This window comes from Cyrtonyx montezumae, unplaced genomic scaffold (genome assembly GCF_038088225.1).
Source record: "Cyrtonyx montezumae isolate F1298 unplaced genomic scaffold, pur_monq_1.0 scaffold_16, whole genome shotgun sequence".
Classification (NCBI taxonomy): domain Eukaryota; kingdom Metazoa; phylum Chordata; class Aves; order Galliformes; family Odontophoridae; genus Cyrtonyx; species Cyrtonyx montezumae.
In genome coordinates, this window is record NW_027071892.1 from 11,729,040 (window position 1) to 11,744,631 (window position 15,592).

Consider the following 15,592-nt stretch of genomic DNA (forward strand, 5'->3'; position numbering starts at 1 on the left):
CTGAATGTCCCACGTCACCGCATGAACTGAGATGCACTTACTGGTCAACTCAACATCAATAAGAGCAACATCCTGGAGACAAATCCCTAATATGTACAGTAGCACCCAGCATATTCAGTCAGCCTCTTTCCAACTACAGCAATTCTGTCAACAGGGAGATAGCTGCTCATTCTGATGTTCTGAAAGAAGATCTAAAGTTTCTGCATCACACATCTGCGCAAACCACATTCCTTCTGCACTGATGCTGTGACCACTAACATCAAACAACATCCAAATGGCCAAACTTCCTCACTGTTGCAGTCTCCTCTTATCCCATCCATGCCTCAGGATGCTATTACTCCGTGCCATTCTTATGGGGTAACTGTTACAAAATCAGTGTTTTCCCTTCACTTGAGTCTTTTTGCCAGCCAATGCCAGCAAAGAGGACTTTTCCTGAGCCCCAGGGTGCTGTTTTGGAACTGATGGTGCTTCAACCAAGATCTGCTCATCACCGTGGAAAAACAGCATTTCTCTTACAAGATGCCCAGCAAACAAAGTGGACCTGTAAAGCCTTCATAGTATACTGGAGCAAATGGAGCCATTAGATGCTGACCTACTGCAGAAGAAAGCAGGCAGTAGTTGCTCTTCACAATACATACAGAAATACAGATATTTAAAACAAAATCTTAAGTTCTGCCAAAGTTAATTCAGCTGCCAGAAAAGGTCTTGTCATGCAATGTACCAATAACCTTTTCACTTTTCTTTCCCTTAGCCTTTTGTAAACCGGCTCTGACACTTGCTTTGGGATTTACCTTTTCTATGTAACTTGGTTGTTCTTATTTTAGTGTAGGAGCCCAGGAGCATGGCTCAATAAGAAGTCAGTTATTACTATTACAACAGATAGACTAGCTGAAGTGTTTGGCAATGCATGTTTTGAATAATCTGAATCATAGATACTTCAACCAGGTGTTTATCTGTCAAGTGGACTACAGTTCTGAGATTACTGTATTTGTTACCTTTGTCATTTTACTCCTCCTTCAGGAGACAAGGCCAGCCCCCTGACCATGTGATTGGACACCAAATATTACTTATTGTGAAACACTTCTGGTTCATGCAGTCCTGGGACGGATGGATGGACACATACAGACCGAACTCCAAGCCAACTAGAGAAGAGCCACAATGAACTTTCTTCCTTTCTTCTCTTTTGAGACCTGGATCCTCTTGCTTGTTTTTGTAGCCCTCCTGATAACGTGAGTAAAATATATGGTATTGGTTCTGTGCATCTGACATTTTCCTGTTCTTGCTGCTGTTCATTCTCATGCAAATCATTTGCTGGAGAGCAAGCAGGCAGGTGTGATTTCCAGTCTCTAAAACGGACTGAGAACTAGGATAGGAATCTGAAGACAATATGGATGAGCGATCTTACCTCAAGGATGGAACGTGTGCAGGTACATCTGCGATGTTTTTACTAAGCATCAGGGCAATAATCGAATTATAATGGCATCAAGCTTTTGTTACCATGGGTTGTATTTGTCAGCATGGCTCATTGTGCAGAGAAACAGCTTGAAGAAGGCTGTGCCCCTCCAAGTGGGGTTGCCCTATGGAGGAGAGCAGGTAGTAAACGATCCTACTGACAACCTGCAAAGGTGGAGCAGCAGCAAGGTGCCAGTAGAGAAGCTGTAGGACCAGCTCTCACCCAGTTCCTTCAAGTACCGAGGTGCAACATGCAGGGGCACAGTGCAGAAGTTCATGCGTATGCACCCAGGGGAGCTTCAACCATACCTCTTCCTCCTCAGCCCTTTGCAGGAGGAAGGAAGCAAGCCCAGAGCAAGCTCAGTTTCCTGCTCCTGGCTTTCCAGACAAACCCATCAGGCAGTTCCTGTGGAGGCAGCTGTGCCAGCAAGAAAATGCTGTTGCACACCCAGCTGGTGCTGCTCATTGCTGCAGTGTAGCAGGGCCAGCTGAAAATCCCCCTCTGCTGGGATGCACATCATCTCCCCTGGAAGTCCCTGCTTACAAGACTGGACTGACAAACTTTGTAGCACTGACAAGCCCTTAGGCAGAGACAGCATGTTGCTAGCCATAAACCTTAATGATTAATGTGGTGCACATGAGCACAACCCATTTATCTGCCCTGGCAGTGCTCCAGTTGCAGTGGTTCAGTAAACTCTGAAACTTCTGTCCCTGTTTTTTGAACCCGTTCCTGTGATTTGTAACACTCACAAACTCACTGGGGGCAAACGCTTAAAAAAACCAACCAAACAAACCCAAAAATGAAAACAACAGCCCTCATTATTGACCCAAACCTTCCTATTCCGATAACTCTGACAGTATAGGATCGCTGGCTGCCACACTCCCACCTCCTGCAATTCTGTTGTGGCTAAAAGGGCAAAACCCAGATGTCTGAGCTCTGATAAATATTCAGTGCCCATCAGCAGCAGGAGGCAGCCTTCAGACTTCGTGTCTGTCTGGGACAGTGCTGTCCCAGTTCACACATGAGAAGCAATCAGGCATTTCTGGTTCACCTCCATGGTAAGAAGATGTAATGGTTATTCTCTGGCTTTATAATGAACGGCCCCTTTCAGCCTGACAAAGATTGTGCCACGTTTTAGCCATAAGAGCATTAGATTGCATTTTCCTGGCTGTGTTTCAAGTAGATTAAGCCTCGCCTATGTTCCTATAGCACTGTGGGACTTTACAACTAGCCATGTTCAGCATCCTCTGCTCCTCCTGCAGCCCCAGCTGCCCGTGAGCATTACAAGTGAGGATCCATAAACGAGTTATATTTTGCACTGAATTAACATTTGACAGAAATGTTAAAAACTGACAAACAAAGTGCTGGCAAACATCAGTTCCCTCGTTTTTGTTCACTCTGGACCATAGGATGAGATGATGAGATGATGAGAACCTCTGCTTGGGGCCCCCATGTTCAGCGTAGTAATCATCTCCATCAAAACCCCTCCGTTTCCCCAACATTACAGCAAAGCTGCCCAGGGGCAGAGCTGTGCTGCAGCCATCCCGAGGCCCAAATAGGATCTCTGATAACATCCCTCTGCCAAACCTTTCGCAGCTTTACATCCCTTCTGCAATGAGCCGCTCGCTTGGGGAGCTGCAGCTCCTAACCAAAAGCAAATATTTTGAAGAGCTCTTTCAACACAGCCAAAGACGAGCTTCAAAGGGCTGCAGCCCAGGCCCTCGTTGAGAAACAGAAGGCCCCAAGGTAGAAGTAATAACTTTAGAGCTGCCAAAAAAAGGGTGCTTCAGAGGGAAGAAATCTGCAAAGCCGTCAATAAAACCTAAAGAGAGCACTATCAAGAGGAGAGTTCCTGATGCACCGCTGAGCTAGCATGGGGCTGCGGGGAGGGAAAACAATAAATGAAATTAAAGTGCAGCTTGACAAAAACCCTGTTTGGGACATCTCTTCTGGCATAGCTTTGATTCCCCTTCAATGAAAACATGTGAGCTCGGTGTTCCTCCTCCCAGCTTTCTTTTCTGCCTCTCCTCCAGCTGGCAATGAGCTCCTCTTTTGCATTTTGCTAAAGACCTCGGGGTCCTGTTCCCACCAGAGCCCCCACACTCTTACAAGGCAGCTGCTTTAACCCCACGCCATCTCTCTGAGGGTGCGTGGCAGCAGTGAGCTTTACTGTGTTCGTTTTACCAAGCAATAATCCTTTGGGCCACTTTTATTAAGCTCCTGATTCAACCTCCTCTATGCACAGCCAGGAGGACATTGCTGTAGCCCCAAGGCCATGGTGACGCAGCACTCCATTGTGTTTTCTGCCCCACAGATATGGAACGTGGCCATTTGGGTTATTCAAGAAGCTGGGCATTCCTGGGCCAAGGCCACTGCCTTTCTTTGGGACGTGCCTGGAATACCGCAAGGTAAGTGACTGCAGCCTTCCAGGCTTGAGAAATGCCTGCAGCTGTAGCTGAGCAGATACACAATGATAGGTTATCTCCAAATGCCAAGCTCCAACACACAGGTTGTGCAAAGGCCATACAGGATGAGGGCTTAGGAGCACGCACAAGCATGGTACACATTTATGTGTCCTCTGCAGTGCTACCAGGGAGGGGAGCACCAGAGGCAGCCCTCAGCATCATTATGGAGATACCCCTCCCAGTCACCTATCCCCAACATCATCTCCTCCACTGCACCCTGAATTCAGTTTTAAATTGCTTCCCACAGGGCTTCTTGGACTTTGACGCTGAGTGCTTCCAGAAGTATGGGAAAGTCTGGGGGTGAGTATTTGTACGAGGCAACCATCTTTTCTTCAGCTAAAATCAGAATCTGTACAAAGGGGAGAAAGGAATCCCCGCGGAAAGCTCTCTTTCCCTGCAGCCCTGATGGTCCCAGCTCAGTGAGCACAGTGCTGGTTGGATGCACACGGGGCTCATGTTAAAGCATGGCATGCACAGGGCTGTGCTGCTGTCATTCTGTGTGGAAATTGCTTTGACCCGTACTATAAAGGCTGTTCCAAAGCCGATAACAAAAGGTCCTCACCCCTAAAAAGAATCAATAGCAACACCTCTCTTTATTTAAGGGAGAGCCTAGAACTGGGAACTCAAGTTCCTCTGCTTCCAAACAGAAAAAACACTGCAGGACTTCCCTGTGCTGCTGACCCAGCCCTGAGAGCTTCAGCAGCTATCACTGCTTTACTCCAGGCACCTCCTATGGTTTTTACAGCTGCTGCCATATCTTGGGCTGCAAACATTCTTATCCTCTGCAATGCACCCATTGGCCCCTATAGGAACTTAGAACTTTGAGTCTGAGAAAGATATCTTGGCATGAAAGGGGAAGATGCATGCATCTGCTTAAATCTATATCTGTTCCAAGAGAGCATTCAGAACTGGTAGCTTAAAAAGACAAAAACAAGGCTCAAGTTTTATCTCCAAGGGTATTTCAGTGCTGGCAACCCAAGTCTCCAGACACCAAATTCATGAGACTGGAAGGGGTCGAACAAGTTTCCTTCTAATACTGTAATGTGCTTAAGCATCTGGAAAAACACAGAGAACCAAGGGAGAAAGAGAAGACACTTGCTTCATTTAGTATCTGGTCCTTCGAGGGACTGATCCCTGCTCATTTCCCAGTGAATCTGGAAGGGGACAAGCCCCCTTTGTCATTTAGAACAGATGGGAGATGGCCTTGGAGTCCCATCTCCGAGTTCTACATTTCTGCATTTCGGCATCTGCAGAGCAGCGAGGCTAGTGATGGGAAAGAGTGTGCTTAACACATTTTCTTTCAAAAGACACTGAAAGCTCAACTATTTGGGGTTGTTCACCTGTCTCCTCTCTCCCCCCACCAGGATTTACGACGGCAGGCAGCCTGCGTTGGTTGTCATGGACCCCCAGATCATCAAAACTGTGCTGGTGAAAGAGTGCTACTCCACCTTCACCAACCGCAGGGTAAGAGGGCAGCACTGCCGCGTACCGTGCAGCCCAGAAAACAAAGTGCAGGAGGAGAAAATCACACTAATTGCGTGCGGCAATGCTTCCCAGAGGGGCTGTGACTGCACTGTAGGGATTACTGTAAGCGGCCACTGCATGTCACTGTTCCCCTGCCTCAGAGCCTAGGGACTGCATAGCCAGGCTGCACGCCAGCACTCCAAATACTGCTCACCCCTCTCTCTGTGTACATAGACACACGGAGGAGGAATTTGAGAGGCTGTGTGAACCCAGCTGGGGTGCAGGCTCTGGGCATCACCAGCAGGTGAGGGTGCACACATGCACTCAGGCCCTGGGCGTGTTTGGTTACTTATACTGCGCATGGAGATAGCACATCTATCTTCCTATCTTACTGCAGGAAAGAACGTGATGTATATGCATGCATAGTGTATAGATGCCCAGTCCTGCAAGGAAGCTGCAGACTTTCCTGGGGTTAACACCTTGCCTTCCTCCCTCCAGCGCACGGATCTAGCAGGGGTGCTGAGAAATGCTATCTCATTAGCTGAAGATGATCAGTGGAAAAGGCTCCGTACTCTGCTCTCTCCAACCTTCACCAGTGGGAAGCTAAAGGAGGTAAAACACAGAGGGTGGAGCACACGCTAAATCAGAAAGTCAGGAGATTATTTTCGGGTTAGGATAGTCACGGGGGTCTGATTTCTCTGGCCTGCTTAATTTATGCCTAATGTAAAAAGGAGAAAACAGACATGAAATAAAAACGTAGCAGAGAAAATGCAAATATTCCTGAAAATCCCTGTAGCCCCTGCAAGCCTGCCTTCCAGGACTAAAATGCACTGTGGCATCCATCTCTGGTTTGTGTTGCAGATGTTTCCTACAATGAAGCACTTTGGGGAAATGCTGGTGAAAAATATTCAAAAAAGATTGGAAAAAGACAGCTCTATCCCTGTGAAGGAGTAAGTAGCTGCTGGGAGCAGCAGGCTAAGCAGCAAGACTTCGTAGCAGGTGCTGGAGTTCTTTGGTTACCAGAACACAGATCACTTGCTAGCAAATCCACCCTCTGACACGAGGAGTGGGGCTGGGAATGCTAAGGGGAAAATTGAACTGGGATGTTAGAGAATTCCTGAAGGCAGAGACCCACACAGAGCCTTCTACAGGATATTAGTTGTGGGAAAAATGCTCCAGCCTCACCCTGTGTGCACACACAGGTTCACGATGAGTAAATTCCACAGGAGAATCCACTTTCCCTTGCATCTACACAGGATCTATGCACTGTCTTCTGACTCTGCAGAATGCTGGGGCTGCCATGGGACTCCCAGCCCCACACGCAGCACAGGATGGCACCAGGTCCAACAGGACCAATCCCATGGCATGTTTGGGGCCAGGTGTTACCATCCACCCCCAAGAAGCTAAGATTCTTGGGAGCCCTGCTAACCTGCTCGTGTAGCCACATGCTGTTCAGCATCCCCAGAATACCCCATTTCAAATGCATGAAGGTTTGAAACTCAACAATTTTCTGAAAATCCATCCTTTTTCACCCTACGTGCCTCCCAGATACCATACATCCAACTTCCTTTTCAACCCATGAGGTCTTAACAAGCATTTAGACTGGAATGTGGCATAGGTGCTAGAAAAAAATATATTCACACGGAATAGTTAACCACTATGTCTTCTTCATCTTTTCTCAGCTTCTTTGGAAGCTACAGCATGGACGTAGTCACCAGCACTTCCTTCGGTGTGAACATTGACTCCATGAACAACCCCAAAGACCCCTTTGTCAGAGAGATGCAGAAACTGACCAAGTTTGACTTTTTTGATCCAGTCTTCATCTTGTCATGTAAATGACTTTCTGAAGAAAACTTAATTCAGATGTTGAGCTTAGCAGGCATACCAGATACCAGTGCACCCTATATAGTAACTAACCAGCAGCTGCTTAGTTAACCTCCCTAGCTAACACAGAAGACCTAATGGCTCTTGCCTTGTTGTTTTCTCACTGTTAGCTCCACACTACTACTCCAGGAAGGAGATGGGCAAGAAAACTTATGGTGACAGGTGCCATAGTAAAACGTGGCACATTCTTTGTTCATCTCTTAAAGCAAGATTATATCCAGCTTGGTTACACTCAGTTCACAGGGAGATGGGAGAGGACTGGGTGAAGATAAGCTATCCCAGGAGGAAAGAAACAAAGCTCAGGCAAAGAAGGAAAGGAAGGGAAATAATTTGTCATTAACATGGCGACTTCTTCAGTAGCACAACTTATCTTATATGCAGCAGGGTTTGTTTACGTTATGCAAATTCATTCTCAATATATATATTTTTTTCAGTTGTATGCCCATTCCTTACCCCTCTGATGGCCAAGTTGAATGTAAGCTTTTTTCCCAGCGATGCTGTAGATTTCTTCATGAGGTCTATCAGCAAAATTAAGAAGGATCGTGAAAGGCAGACTCACAAGGTAAGCAGGCATGAACTTGTTATCAATTGTGGCAGCAAATCCCCTTTCCTCACTACACTCATATGAAATATCATCACTTAAGGGTGATGATACCAAAGATGAAACCAAAGTCTGGTAACTCAGCACTGATTCCAAAGCTACTAAATTGTAAACACACTTTTTATGCCTCAGGAAAGGTCTCATTTGAACAGTGCTGGCAGAGAAGCACAGTGGACTTTGTACATCCATGATCTGAGGCGGAATCCAGATAAAGGCAGAATGGGATTAAGTTTGGGTTTGCAAAACTTGTGATAAAACAGCGGACTAAGCCACTAGTCTTCTTTGAAGATTAGGAAGGGGATAAGAGAAAGCAGAGTAAGCAGCACAGGGGCACTGGACAGCAGCGCTGCCTCCTGGGATTGTGCCCTCCCCTTTCGCTTTTCAAATACAGAAAATATTTCCCAGCATTTTTCTCCCTTTGAGAAGTTAGGATCTCTTTTTTGAAATTCCTTTTGAGACATTGTTTTCCTACCCAGCGCCTTCATGGGAAGGGTGGATTGGTTCTGAAATATAATACAAGGGTCATGTTTTACGACAAGGAATTGTGGAGGCACCTTCAGTTTTAGAGCTGTGCTTGGACTGCAAGCCCTCCCCATGGACCTGTCACCAAAGAAATTCTGCTCCTCCTTGCAGGGCAGAGTAGATTTTCTGCAGATGATGATCGAATCTCAGAAATCAGACAGCAACGGGAACAGTGATGTGAAGCACCCATATAAAGGTAACAATGTCCACTTATTGGGGGAGCAGGGTCTGTGGGAGCAAGGAGAACATGGGGAGCCGTTTCCCAGAAAAAGACTCCAAGGATCCCCACTACCCAGCTCCAGACTGGAGTCTGTCCCCTGTTGCCAGCACAAGAAGGTCCCTTGGCAGGGAGGCAGTCATTTCTACCCAGGAAATTATCCAGTTCCTCTCATCAAATGATGTATTCCATATGGAATAGCTATATATGTGTTACCAATAAACCACCATACACCTGCTCCAACCCTCCCCGTGACCATCAGCACCACTTTTCTCATCTCTCCACATCCTTTATCCTCCAGCCTTGAGCGACATAGAGGTCCTGTCACAGGCATTCATCTTCATTTTTGCTGGGTACGAGCCCACCAGTAACACACTTTGTTACCTGGCTTACCAGCTGGCACTGCATCCCGACGTACAGCAGAAGGTGGTGGATGAAATTGATACTGTTCTACCCAACAAGGTAAGGGGATGCCAAACGACAGCCCAAAACCTTCTGTTCCTGATGTCCCCCTAACTCAGTCCGGGCAATGACCTTAGCTTTGAAACATCCTCCCACGGCACACATAAACAAGTCAGCCCTGTAGTGATTTTCCTTTTGCAGCTGAAACCTTGCAGACCAGTGCCCTGCACAAACCTGTTTGCCACACTCTGCACCCACGGATAAATAGATGTGAATTGGTACACATTTCTACCACTCAATGATAGAAAACTCAACCAACAATGCAATTTCTACCTCACGTTTTGTTCTTCTGTGTGTTTGAGACATAGCTGGGGCAGAAGGGGATGGGGACACTGGTTTCAGCACTCGTTTTAGGAAAATCCAGTCCTCATGCCAACATATCTGATCACCTTTGTCCTGTTGCCCTCAGGCTCCACTCACGTACGAAGCGCTGATGCAGTTGGATTACCTTGACATGGCCGTGAACGAAACCCTCCGGCTCTACCCCATCGGAGGACGGCTTGAGAGAACCTGCAAGAAAGATGTGGAAATAAATGGGGTGACCATTCCAAAAGGAACCATTGTTATCATCCCACCTCACACCCTGCACCGCAACCCTGAGTACTGGCCAAACCCAGAGGAGTTCAGACCAGAAAGGTACAAAATTGCAAAACATGTAATGAAAGAGAAGAGAGATCCTGCTGCTTTTTCCTCACATAGTAATTAAGTATTAATCAGATTAGCTTCCTAATGGTGCTCTTCCTATCTTTTCACTAACAATACAAAAGAGAAATTGCAGGCTCATGGGAATGTCATTTTAAGAAGAAAATGAGCTTTGCAGTTAAAGCGGGGCTTCAAGCAATGTAATCTCATTGGGAGAATAATATTGGCACCTCACAAGACCCCGTGTGTGGTCTTTAGGTTTGCTGAAGGAACGTGTGTAGATAGCTACGAGTCCATCTTTGTGTACCTTCATTGCTGAGACAGAATAGCATAAAAATGAGCTAGACTGTGTAGGGTACCAATGAGAGATCTCCAAATAAGTAAAAAGATTTATGTTTTTGCTTTCTTGCTGTCTTCATTTTGTCCCCTAATATGTGCCATTATCCAGGTTCAGTAAGGAAAATAAAGACAACATAGACCCATACACATACTTGCCTTTCGGAGCTGGGCCCAGGAACTGCATTGGGATGCGATTTGCTCTCCTGACTCTGAAAGTTGCCATCACTTCCATATTGCAGCACTTCACCTTCCAGGTCTGCAAGGAAACTCAGGTGAGGAACACAGAGACAATCTCAAATCAGCAAACTGTAACCCCAGGAATCAAGCGGTACCCAACTAATGGCTCAGTTTCCTTCCTTTAATCTCTACTTATTTCATTTCCTACCTTCAAGTACTCTTTTTCCCTTCCTCTGTTGCAGATCCCTCTCAAGCTGCTCTCGCAGGGACTCCTGACACCAGAGAAGCCCATCGTTCTCAAGTTAGTCCCTCGGACCAGCACTGCCAAGGCATAGAACCCAACTGTGCCTCAGTTCTCTGGTGTCTAATGAGCCCTATGCTAACAAAGGGGTTACACACTGCAGGAAAACTCTTCTACGTGTACAGACACAGAAGTGCAACTTCAGCTAATTCTGGAAGCAATTACCACATATTTACCAAATAACACAGCTGTCAGAAACGTAACGTGGATCACTGGGCAGTGACAATATGCAGCCCCCTTCATTTGATTGCAGAAATTGAGAAATAAATACAAATGAGAAGACTCCCTTCTAAGGGGACTTATCCATATGGAAAGAAGGAATTATTGTTGCATCCAAGAGAAATGAGACGTGATGGAAACGCAAATCACTAGACCTGGCTGGGAGGGACGGGTGACTTTCTTCTTGGTGTACTGATGCTTGAAATTTTCTGTGTTATAATTGAGCCGACTGGTGTGAGACTATATCCTAGTTACCAATCCTCTCTTGTGCCATGTGTTAATTAAACTAAAGTGTGTACAAATACTGTCATTAAAAATGTTTGAGAGCTGCTCTGTGTTGTGTATAGCAGCTGATCACTTCCTATTTAAAAACCGTATTCAGCCTCAGCCCTTGAAATTACCCATGTACATTGCTTTCCACTTAATTTAATGAATCTGATCCTTCATTTAATGCGATCAAGCCCTCCCATTTGTACAGTATTTTACAAACACTCCAACTCCCACCTCTCCATCTGATTAAGAGGTTGCCTCCAGTTCAGCCCTGGCCAGACCTAGGCACCATCCCTAGCGCTGTTCAAGAAGCGTTTAGATGAGGTGCTTAAGGACTTAATTTAGTAGTTGGGTAGAGATAGTGATAGGAGGATGGTTGGACTAGATGATCTTGTAGGTCCTTTCCAACCTTATGAACTTATGAACTTATGAACTTATGACCTCCACCGTGCTGGAGCCACAGAGGAGAGATTGCACGTCTGGGAGACAGGGACAGCACTGCAGGAGGACCACTGCTCCTGGGCATGGCTCATACCTGCTGCCTTGCATTGCTCATCATGGGAGCTCAGACTGGTGTGAGCAAACTTAGATCATTCCAGGCCACGTAAACGGGGACTAAATATCAAAAGCCAGGTGAGAGGTTCTCGTGAATCCAATTTTCACGTTATTTTGCCCCAGTGTATTGTGCTGGCTGTGATACCTACAAACCAAGAAGGAAGCAGTGGGAAAGGACTGTGAAAGATATGCAAATAGCTGAAGTTACCCCTTCACTTTCTACTTGCTTCCTTTTCTCCAAAGAATGTTTTCCAATCCACATATCGTGGTGTATAATTTCCTCTCATGCTCACATGTTTTATCTTTAGTCTGCAGCAGACTGAACTGCAACACAATCCAAATGCTACAGTCCAACATAGTACAGATTTATTCAAGAATTAACGTCCTTTTAATGGTGACAGCAATTAACTGTTTGGGAGCAGACAGCCAGCAGCTTGGTGGACTCTTGATCACTGGAAATCCTATAACCAAAGCCATCAGTTCTTCAGAAAGACACAGTAATGTTCCCCAGGCTTTAATTCAAGAGTTAGCAGCTTGTGCCATCCCAAAAGGCAGATAAAACAATTAGAGTGCTCCCTTCTGATGCATCATCTGTGAAAAATTGTTTGGGTTTTGCTATGTACACAGAAAGGCGTGGTTGGAAATGCTGCCAATAGGGCTGCGCTCACTTTAAAGCGTTGCTCATCTCTTAGCGGGGGTTAAAAGCTTGTGGTGAAAGAGCTGAACCTGCAGCAGCCAGCCCTGAGAGTGCCACGTCCCTGCACTGACAGAAGGGTTAAAAATGCTTTTTTTTTTTTTTAATTAAATAGAGAAAAGTAGTGGTAGGTTAAAGTAAACTCAGACTCAGCGAGAAGGAAGGAAAATGGGAGTTGCCATGAAAGCAGCAAGTCACACGTAGGCCAAACAGCTGCTCTGATACAGGAAAGCCATTTTAATGTCTCATGAACCAGAGGAAGCTCACATGCACGGTGCTTGGAGCAAGAAGAGGGTAAGCCAACTGTACCCCAATGCAGTTCCTGCCCAGTACAGGGAAGTCACAGATGTAACCACACACATCACCCTTCCGAGTGTGAAAAACGTGACTAAACTTGTCTGTCTTCAGCCCATCACAACCTGCCAGGGCTATCATAACAGCCCGTTCATGATGGTCAACAAAATCACGGAAATCAGATTTTCTGTGCCATACTTCCATAAAATGGCTTTGCCTACATGGGCTGCCTCCATCCTTCCCACTGCCCTGCTGTCCATCACCACTCATGGCCACCCCCCCCAGCAGGGGACAGGCCAGGAACCTGCCCCTGCTGCAAGCTGCACTGCTGTTGCATTGGTTTCCACACTTTTTGGCTATTTCCTCTTCAAACCAGAGGAACTATTGTTTAAGCCAAAGATCCCCGTCTGCTCTACTTTTGATTGTTTTTACTGATAAATGATGTTTATCGTTTCTGCTGTTCTAGATACCATCATATCTACTCCTTGTTGCTTTTCCCCTCGTGCTGGGAACTTTCCACAGGAGATATATACCCCACGATGTGGGAATTGTTATTGCATCAGTTCTGATGGAGGACAAAAGTGGTTCTTAGGGAGAGATCTGTTACCTTCCCTCGGTTAACTATATCAGAGAAACCATTAACGGTACAGTAACTTGCCTAAATGATGTAATAATTCCAGCTGATTGCAGTGATCAGATGGATTTTATGAAAGCCAAATTTCCCGCTTATAACAAAGGAACATTTCATGTGACTTACCACGGCAGTCATCGGGCATTTCAAAGCCAGACTGAGCCCTGACAGAGAGAAGAATGGCCTGGCTATTACCAAACTAACTGTCCCTAAAGTATTGAAGTCTTTTGCAATTCCATCTCGCCTTTAAAGTGAAAAATGAAACATTTTCAGACATATTTCACCCCAAAGGAGGAATAGGCAGCGTTGCTCCTTTTTCTCCCCTCTGCTGATGATTCAATACATCCTCTATTGATACTCTGCCATCAGACACCTACATGCTAGAAGGCGCACAAAGGAAAAAGCTGACGTGCAGAACACGCCTGGTTGTCACAGTCCTTCCTTCCTCCCTCTGTCTTCCTATTAGTGAGAAGAAACCAGTGTGGGGAATTACCAGGTATGACAGATAGCTTGGAAACGTGGAAAATCTGCAGCTGAATTTATCCTCTGTCATTGCCCTCATCCGCAGTAATGGAGAGAATTAGGCGCACTGAAACCCTCACCACGCGGATACGGAATTTTGAAAACCCTTACTATGGCACAAATGTTGACAGAATATTTTATTTACTGCATCATTAAAGGTTAAAGAGTCTCATTCTCCAGGGGATTCATTTTTTTTTCCAGCTCTTAATATCAATTATAGCTAATTTCAGCTCTACCCTAATGATTACCATAAAATCCGGAGAAAGCTCTGAGCGTTTCTGTTCATTACTTCACTTCTCCTGGATTGCTGGGGCACTGAAGCAGCTTTGCACCACCACGACACAGCTCTACCGGCTGTCCCAGGGCTGTCCACTTATTTGTGCTCCAGAATCAAAGGTGATAGGACTGAAAAACATCACTGGAAAACAGATCACCCTAACCAACCTCCAGCACACAGAACATGGGCTTGCATTAACTTGCCCCAACCTTATCTAACCTTTTCAGAACTTGTCTGCTTCTATCCTAATTTTAAGGTGCTTATTGTTAACAAACGTTAATCTGAGATTGATCTGCTGCCAAAGGTCACAGCAAAAGCCAGAGGGAAGGTGAGGAGTGATACGGATGTTCCCAAGAAGGTCAGATGCTGCCACTCACCACTCTCTGCTGCGGACTGCATTGCTCAGCCCGCCAGCAGCCTTAACAACAGAAGCGAGCAGATGGCTGATGCTCCCAATAATTACAACAGATTTCAACATCAATCAGCAGGATATAAAAACAGAGGCCAAGAAATGAAGGGCGCTGCCCAGGCTCAGGCTGGCTGCTGTGCTCCCACACATCCCACGTGGAGGTTCCACCACACCCAGATCTTGCCCAGGACCCCGCACCACGAGCATCCTTCCAGGCAGGTCCCTAGCACATTGAGATGCCCCCCTGCTGCCCCCTCCTCCTCCCAAATTCATTCAGTCTCTGGGATTCATTTGGCTAGCAATAAGTGAAGCAGCTCTCTTAAGTGGAAGAGCTACCTAATAAACTCATAATGGAAGATATTATTTCTCTTCTTTACATTGCTTTAAAAGTCGGTTGGGAAATGAAAGCCCAGGAGGGTTAGGCGTGCTGGAAACACTCGGCAGGAGATAGGCTTTTCTTCAGGGAGTTCACAGTCTAAATGTTGCCCTAAGAAACAGAATGTGTTGCAAACACAGACAGCTTGTGCTTGTACAGACTTGACAAGCATGGGTGTGTGTGCATATTTATACACACGCACACGTGTGAGTGCAAATATAAACACACCTACATCCACACGTCAGATCACAGCAGGAGACCCGAGGACAAGCCTGTACAGCTGGTGAGAAGGGCAGAGGGCACAATTTTGGCTTTGAGGAGGCTCTCCAGCACCAGGTTTGATGTCCATCCAGGTAGGTTCAAGCACAGCCCCTGGCATGGTCAAAGCTGAGCACAAGGGACAACGTGGCCAGGGCTGGAGGGGACAGCAGGCAGTGCTTGGCTGCCAAGGGCTGCAGGCAGGCTGGTGCATCTGCGGTCAAATCTGTCCTGGGAGAGAAACTTTCTGGAGGCACAAAATTCAAAGAGCCAGAGAAGTCACCTGAGGTATTAGGAGCGTATCTGCTACTTGGCCACAAGTAGGAGAGTAGCTCAGTGCTGGTACTGCAGCACGGTGTGTTACCTGCTCTGCTCCAAGGTGCACAAGTACTTCTCATCAAGTACTGAAAATACTGCCTTAGGTTTGTTTCCAGGTGAGCTGGGCAGTTCAGGCTCACCACTGACCCATAAGCTGAACTGAAGGAGCCTTCCTCCCAGCACTCCTCAGCCATCATTTTCTTGCTGAGCAAAATGCCTGCGTGACAGCAGAAATCTGCTTT

The 15,592-nt window shown here is 46.4% G+C and overlaps 1 protein-coding gene across 1 annotated transcript; it reads left to right on the forward strand.

Annotated features, from left to right (window-relative positions):
* The first annotated feature begins 1,104 nt into the window (after positions 1 to 1,104).
* Positions 1,105 to 11,077, forward strand: LOC136046327 (cytochrome P450 3A9-like). Its single transcript, XM_065732861.1, has 13 exons — positions 1,105 to 1,229; positions 3,768 to 3,861; positions 4,166 to 4,218; positions 5,283 to 5,382; positions 5,881 to 5,994; positions 6,244 to 6,332; positions 7,065 to 7,213; positions 7,701 to 7,828; positions 8,501 to 8,585; positions 8,908 to 9,068; positions 9,478 to 9,704; positions 10,159 to 10,321; positions 10,469 to 11,077. Exons 1-13 carry the CDS (start codon positions 1,159 to 1,161, stop codon positions 10,559 to 10,561), a joined length of 1,527 nt encoding a protein of 508 aa, XP_065588933.1. The 5' UTR covers positions 1,105 to 1,158; the 3' UTR covers positions 10,562 to 11,077.
* Positions 11,078 to 15,592: the final 4,515 nt, after the last annotated feature.